Raw genomic sequence first — 7,894 nt, forward strand, 5'->3', positions numbered from 1 at the left:
AAATGCCTTAATGACTATCGACCAGTGGCACTAACACTGGTAGTCATGAAGTGTTTTGAGAGACTGGTTCTTTCACATATGAGAGACATCATACCCCTGGATCTGGATCGACATCAGTTTGCATACAGAACAAACAGATCCTTATGATGCTGTCTCAATGGCACTTCACACAGCATTGTCGCATCTGGAACAGTTCAACACGTACGTGAGGATGTTATTTGTGGACTTTAACACTGTAATTTCTCACAAACTGGTCAAGAAATTGGGGTGCTTGGGGCTGGACAGTTCCATCTGCTCCTGGGTTTTGGACTTCCTCACGGACAGACCACAACGTGTCAGGATAGGGCATCACACCTCCTCCACTCTGATCCTGAACACCGGTACCCCGCAAGGCTGCGTGCTGAGCCCCATGCTCTTTACGCTGTTCATGCACGACTGCACCCCAATCCACACCTCCAAAACAATAATACAATTAGCTGATGACACCACAATTGTTGGCCTAATTACAAATGGTGATGAATGTGCATACGACTTCAGGAGAACAAAGAGGTCAGAACATCACCCTCTTCACATCTCTTGAGAAGTAGTGGAACGTGTGGAGAGTGTGAAATTCCTTGGGGTCCACATATCCAACAATCTAACATGGACACAGAACACCTCATACCTGATCATGAGAGCACATCAAAGACTCCTTCCTGAAGAAGATAAAACAAGCTCAGCTTCCTCAAAAACTCATGATGAACTTTCACTGCAGCACCATCGAGAGCGTCCTCTCCAACTGCATGACTGTGTGGTACTCCAGCTGCACAGCATCAGAAAGGAAGGACCTACGTCAGGTGGTCAGAGCGGCAGAACAAATAATCGGGACCGAACTCCCCAACTTGGACAGTGTTTACAACAGCCATTTACAGAACAAGGCCGGCAGCATCAGTAAGGATTCAACACACCCTGGGAACTATCTGTTTTCCCTGTTATTATCTGGAAAGCGGTACAGGGCTATTCGTGCACACACAGACTGAGAAACAGCTTCTTCCCAAAAGCTTTGGCCTCCATCACCCCTCCCAGCACCTCATAGACTGTGAACTTGAACATTGCGTATTTGCACATCTTCACACAACCATTCTCTCACTCAAGCATAAAATCATCATTTCTGAAACTGAACTGGTATCTCTGTCACTTTATATATTCATTATTTATTTATTTTATTATTTATCTTGAAATCCATACTTTTAAATTGTGTCAAACTAAATTTCGTTGTGCACAAGTATAACGACAATAAAGGTTCTTCTTCTTCTCTCTCTCTCCTTTGATTTCCACATCAGTACACCAATAGAAACTGTATTTTTAAAATTCTTCCTCAAACATTGTTAATGAACAAAGAGTTCTGAAGTGTAAGGGGGTAAGTAATAGTACAAGACCAGTTACTCAAATCAATTAAATCTCAAAACAGATTAAAATATGTCTGTAAGCATATGTAAACTAAATTGTGCATTGTTTAATGTAACCCTTTAGGATAATTTCCTTCATGTAATATGCTGTGATTTAAACGTTCAAATGTAATTTACAGGTGAAAAAGATGGAGCTTGGAGTCGAAGAACCTGGATCAAAATGTGAAGAAAATAAACAAATGAAGCAACTTTTAACCAGACTTAATCTTTTGGAAAATTGGACACTAAAAATAAAAACTTTGGATGTTCTTCAATTGAATGCTATTTCAATACATTGCCAAGAACCGTGTGAAGAAAAAGATCTGGTTCAAACCTTCCTACAAAGGTTGTTAATGATGGATTACAGAGCAAGATACATCACCACCAAACAAGAGAATACCACTTTAGACCCTCTCTCTGCAGATACAGATGAAGAAGTTGATGTATTTGCTGAGCTTGTTTGCCAAAAAGCTTCATCTTTTGATGGTAAAAGTGTAAAAAATCCTATCCATCCCATGGATCTTCAGATGGAGGTGTTCCACTGTTCAGACAATTTCCTGAAGCAACTAATAGTGACTAAACTTTCTCAGTGTCGGTATGCGCTGCCTCTACTGGTGCCAAATCCATTAACGAGAAAGCTCGAGTTTCCTCTGTGGACATTTCGCCAAATTATTAAAAGTTGGAAAACCACTGACACTTCTGGTACCAAGATCAGTAAAACCCAGCATGTTTATGAAGCAGAAACTCCAATGGTGGCGTTCTTCAGGTTAGGGGACGTGTCCTTTTCCAAGTCTCAGCTGATAAACAGCTTGATCAATGAGAAGCATCAGACGTTCTTCCACAGACACTGTCAAGGCAGCATTAAAAACCGTCTACTGATGGATGGAGTTGTGGAGATTGCTTGGTACTGTCCATCTGGAAAGGAAACGGATCATTTTACTGACTGTGTTGCTTTCTGTAATCTACATGGTGATGCAAACACCAGTGAAGAACAACTGGATATTCTGACTGAAATGTCATCTGTAAATGTTCTTTTATCTGATCCTAAAAATGAAAGAAATAAGGAGATGCTACAGAAGCTTGTAAAAGACCCCAAACCACTCATCTGTCTCATTTCTGAGGATGAATCAGGTGTCAGTAAGATTAAGAATGGAAAATATAGAATTGGTCTAAAAGACAGAAATCAGTCAGATATATCTGAGAACCTCAGAACAACCATCACTGAGTGTCTGTCCAAGTCATCTTCAAACTTCAAACTTAAGGATTTAAACAAAAACAATGATATCACAACAGATGAAGATGATCCTGAATGCAGGAAAGGAAAAGAAGCTGCACTAGAGATAATAAAACTACTGGAGGGTAAGGAAATATCCACATTAAAGGAAACACACCTGCCCTGTCAAGGGAAGCTCTGGCATGAGTGGTGTCAGATAAACAAAGACTCGCATCGACTTCAAGGAAACAATTTAGAAATGCAAAAGAGTGAAAAACAAACACAAATGAAACAAATCCGTGAACAGCAACAAGAAATTGGACAATCAGACCTTATGAAACTAATTGTTTCCTCACTGAATTCTCTATCAGAAAATGAAAAATTGTTTTTTAGTAAATGGCTTGAGATTCTACTGGACAAACAAACCTCAGATGATCTTTCAGATCTTCATCACAAGTACAATGAAACATGGACAAAGGTTTTAAACCTCAAAAAGAAACGTGATAAATCAGGAAATATGAAGGCTGAGCAAACAGAACTTGAAGAGATATCTAAAAAATTGAATGCAGCTACATTTGGTCTGGAACACATCTTCAGAGAGATGGGTCAGATATATGAGTCAAATATGTTCATACAAGCAAGTAAGAAAACCTTTAAAGAAAATTATATCTCTTCTTTTCCTAAACTTGCTGCAGAACTCATAAACTCTGGTCTTCCAATGGAGTTGATGGATGGTGATGCTGCTCATGTTCCTCTGATCTGGGTTTCAGCAGTTCTAGATGAACTCATTAAGAAACTGGGAGACCAGAGAGTCTTTGTGCTGTCAGTTCTAGGGATTCAGAGCACAGGGAAATCCACCATGCTGAATGCCATGTTTGGACTCCAGTTTGCTGTCAGTGCTGGAAGGTGCACCAGAGGAGCCTTCATGCAGCTGGTCAGAGTATCAGAGAAGATGAAGGAGCAGCTGAAGTTTGACTACGTTCTTATTGTAGATACAGAAGGGCTTCAAACACTTGAACTTGCAGGAAAATCCATTCGTCATCATGATAATGAACTTGCAACATTTGTTGTAGGTCTTGGAAATCTGACCTTGATCAACATATTTGGTGAGAACCCTGCTGAGATGCAGGAGATTCTTCAGATTGTTGTTCAGGCCTTCCTGAGAATGAAGAAGGTCAAACTGGGACCAAGCTGTATATTTGTCCATCAGAATGTAAGTGACATCACTGCTGGAGAGAAGAACATGGAGGGCAGGAGACGTCTCCAGGAAAAACTGGATGAAATGACAGAATTAGCTGCTAAAGAGGAAGACAGTGAAGCTGAGTGCTTCAGTGATGTTATTGCTTTCAATGTACAAGATGATGTTCAGTATTTTGCACAGCTCTGGGAGGGCAGCCCACCAATGGCTCCACCAAACCCCTCATACAGTGAAAATGTCCAGAAGCTAAAGAGAGCTATTTTTGCAAAAGCCCATAGTATGAAGCTCTCAGAGTTTAAATCACGCATCAGTGATCTGTGGAAGGCTCTACTGAACGAGAACTTTGTTTTTAGCTTCAAAAACACACTGGAGATTGCAGTCTACAGGAAACTAGAAACTGAGTTTGGAAAATGGACCTGGTCCCTCAGAAGTGCCATGTTAGAACATGAAGAAAAACTGCACAACACAATTAAAAACAGAAAACTGCAAAAGATTGAGGACAAAGACCTTTATGATCACATGAAGAAGACCAAAAAAGAAGTGGAGAAATCAATGAAGTGTTACTTTGAAAAGGACAAGGACAAAGACATTTTAATTCAATGGAAAGTGAGATGTGAAAACAAAATTAAACAACTTCTTGAGGATCTTGTTAAAAATGCAAAAACAAACCTGAATGATTTACTTCAACAGCAAAAAGCTCGAGAAGCTTTTGATTACAAAAAGACAGAGTATGATGAAAAGCTCTTCAATATGAGTAAAGCACTTGCTCTAAAACTAAAAAGCACAGAAACTGATGAACGAGTCCTTAGACAGGAGTTTGATGAATTGTGGAACAAATGGCATACTGATCAGATCCAAGACACACCTGTAGAGAAACCTTTTGATTTTTGGGAGGATGTGATACAGATTCTGTCTGAAGTCAATGAACAAGCTGCTGTGTATGAGCGAATATCTCAGGAAGATTACACAAAGATAGATGGACTGGGAGATTATTCATGTTACATTTTAAACAAGCATGAAGACACAAAGACAACAATTAAACTTATATTGGCTGAACCAGTTAAGTCTTTATTTACACAAGATGAAATAAAACTGTTTGAAGTCCATGAGTCAGTTAGAAATCTGACCCTAATTGCCATCCATGAATCTGGAAAATTAATTAAGAAGCTCTGCAGCAAAGTTGCAGGACTTGGGTACAAGAACAGCTACATTCAGGAAATAACTGACCAGGTCAAACACAGAGTTGTTCAATCTAACAGTGAGAACAAGGAAATAAAGCTGAAGAAGGAATTCACTCTGGATCTCTGTCTTCATACCTGTCAACTTGCAAATCCTGAATTCATTAAGATCCACCAACAGTTCAGAGATGAAAATGATGTAAAATTTTATCTAGAAAAGCAGAAACCACAATATTACAACATTTTTCATAACTACTACAGAGGAGCAACAACCACAACAGTATTTGGTGAACTTGTCTACAACAATCTTGTACCGGCCATCCTGGAAGCAGCCTACAATAAAACTGCTATTGATCTGTCAACACAGATGAGATCAGACATGCCAGAATTTAATGGTAACAGGTCACAGCTTGAGAAACACATCCTGAAATCTCTGGCAGAGCAGGAGAACTTTCAGAAGTACATGGAGTACGTCCAACATCCCAAGAAACACTTTGAACAGTTTATTACAGACAGTGTTAATAAATACATCACTGGAAATAACAGTGAGGTTCTGGATCTTTTTAAAGGAAATCTGAAACACAAAGAGCAGAAAGTGATGAACGCTGTGAACATCACAACTGAAGAAGTGAAGAAGAGCAGTGGTGATGCAGACATGTGGCTGAAAAGTTTGAAGAATTTACTAACAGATGAGCTGAGCTTTAAAGAAATAACCTGCACTGATCTGGAGGAAATTACAGATTTAGATTTTCTTCAACAGGTTGTATGTGAAGGTCTCACAAAGATGATGTCAAAACAACATAAAAGCTTCAACAGTGTAACAGACATCAACATGGAAAAGTTTAGTAAGAAACCAGATGAGATTCTGATTGAACATCTCTGTCAGTGCTGCTGGGCTCAGTGTCCATTCTGTAAAGCCATCTGCACCAACACAATGGAGAATCATGATGGAGATCACAGCGTCCCCTTCCACAGAGTAGATGGAATCAAAGGTCGTTACTACAAAAGTGTAAAAAATCTCAGTACTGATTTTTGCACTGTAGCAGTACAAAGTGATAAATGTTTTTATCCCAGTCATGACATAGACAGACCGATTAATTACAAATCATACAGAACAGCAGGAGGAGAATATGCTGAGTGGAGCATCACTCCTGATAATTCAGAGCTCCCATACTGGAAGTGGTTTGTGTGCAGATTCCAAACAGACCTGGAGCAGCACTATGGTAAATCATTCCAAGGATTTAGTGAAATTCCCACTAAATGGAGAGAATACACAAAAACACAAGCTGTTGAGAGTCTGGATGAATACATCTAAAAAAAATGTCAATTATGCGTTTAGTTTTGTGGGCATCTTTAAAATAAAACAAAAAGGAACAAGTCAACATATAAAATGATTCGACATGAGTGTAAATATAAATGTACTGTATATTTTAACAGTGGTCATAACAGCCTCAAACCTGTATTACAAAATTCTTAATTGTGTTAACTGTGTAATGATCCCTGTACACACACCCAAACATCAGCTGGTCAGTAAGGGTCCATTTTAAGTGCAAAATGTGGTACGGGTGTGTCAGAGATTACAAAACAGCAGTTAGGCTACTGTTAGTACAAACATGCAATGTTTATGTGTATGGTAGGTGTAGCTTTTCAAACAATCAAAGTATGTTCCAGATACCTGCTCAACAAGTGTATGTGAAATGGTATGAGAGATACGTGTTGATTTTATTCATTAATAAAATAATTGGGAAAATGAATAAAAACCATAGTAAAACTAGTCAGTATATATATTCCAAGCTAGATAACCCGGTATTTGTGCTGGTTTATATGATAAAAAACATGCAGAAAATAAATAAAGTTGATTAGAGAACTATTAACGTTATTGTATCTGAGGTTTCATCTGTATTCTCTGTAAGATGATTTAATATTTAAAGTAATCTCAAATAAAGTATTTTAAATATTGCTGTGGACTTTTGAGAGTATACATGTGCTTTATGTTCTTAAAGCTGTAATAATGTGTCATGGTTATAAATTAAATGTAAGTTAGGCGTGGTCAGTGTGTGAATAGAACAGGAATGAAGAGAAACAAGAAAGTAACATGCCATCATCATAACAATAATCCATGACTACACAGCAAACAGCATTCTCTCATGGATAAATCATTATCATGGAGTGATTCAGTGTATAAGTGAAAAAAATGAGTGAAAAATGTCCTTATCCACACAAATACATTTATTTTTATAAAAACTTCCGTAAGTGGTTTTTAAATACACTTTTAAAAAATGAAGGAATTGCTTACTCATCACGATTTAACAAGTCAAGTAAAATTTATTAGTATAGCGCTTTTTACAATGAACATTGTCTCAAGGCAACTTTACAGACTCCAGAACCAACAGACCAAAACCCTTGTTGAGCAGACGAGGGTGACAGTGGCAGGAAAAACTCCCTTAAAAATACAGGAAGAAACCTTAACAGGAACTTGACTAACTTGAACTAAAAGTTATGACTAGCAAACAAATAAACAACTGGGGTTTTTCATTATTCATTTCAGTCTGTGATGAAGACATTAGTGAGTTCTGCACATTGTGGTAGAACTTTTCCTGTAGATATTTTTGATGATGTACAATTAATGGGTGAATGATATGATATGGTCTAGTAATGTGTTTTGGCCTCGGTTGAGACCCTGACTCACTTGCAGAACCATTTTTCTTACTGGAAATATTGTGCATTATAATAAAGCTATTATAATCATGAACCAAGCACACCTGCTCTCTGACTCCTGAAAGTGTGAATCATCCATACTAAAACACCTCCACTGTTGGAGACCGAATAAAAAGTAAAACTCCATGTGCCATCTCCAAACACATTGCACTCACCTCCT

At 38.3% G+C, this 7,894-nt stretch overlaps 1 protein-coding gene across 1 annotated transcript; it reads left to right on the plus strand.

Annotated features, from left to right (window-relative positions):
* Window positions 1–1,624: 1,624 nt before the first annotated feature.
* Window positions 1,625–6,331, plus strand: LOC134309276 (interferon-induced very large GTPase 1-like). Its single transcript, XM_062990934.1, has one exon. It carries the CDS (start codon window positions 1,628–1,630, stop codon window positions 6,329–6,331), a length of 4,704 nt encoding a protein of 1,567 aa, XP_062847004.1. The 5' UTR covers window positions 1,625–1,627.
* Window positions 6,332–7,894: the final 1,563 nt, after the last annotated feature.

The sequence above is a fragment of the Trichomycterus rosablanca genome, chromosome 2 (assembly GCF_030014385.1).
Source record: "Trichomycterus rosablanca isolate fTriRos1 chromosome 2, fTriRos1.hap1, whole genome shotgun sequence".
NCBI lineage: Eukaryota > Metazoa > Chordata > Actinopteri > Siluriformes > Trichomycteridae > Trichomycterus > Trichomycterus rosablanca.

What these genes read in the sequence shown, in the direction of transcription:
- LOC134309276 (XM_062990934.1), top strand. Translation starts at nt 1,628, where the DNA reads ATGAAGCAACTTTTAACCAGACTTAATCTTTTGGAAAATTGGACACTA.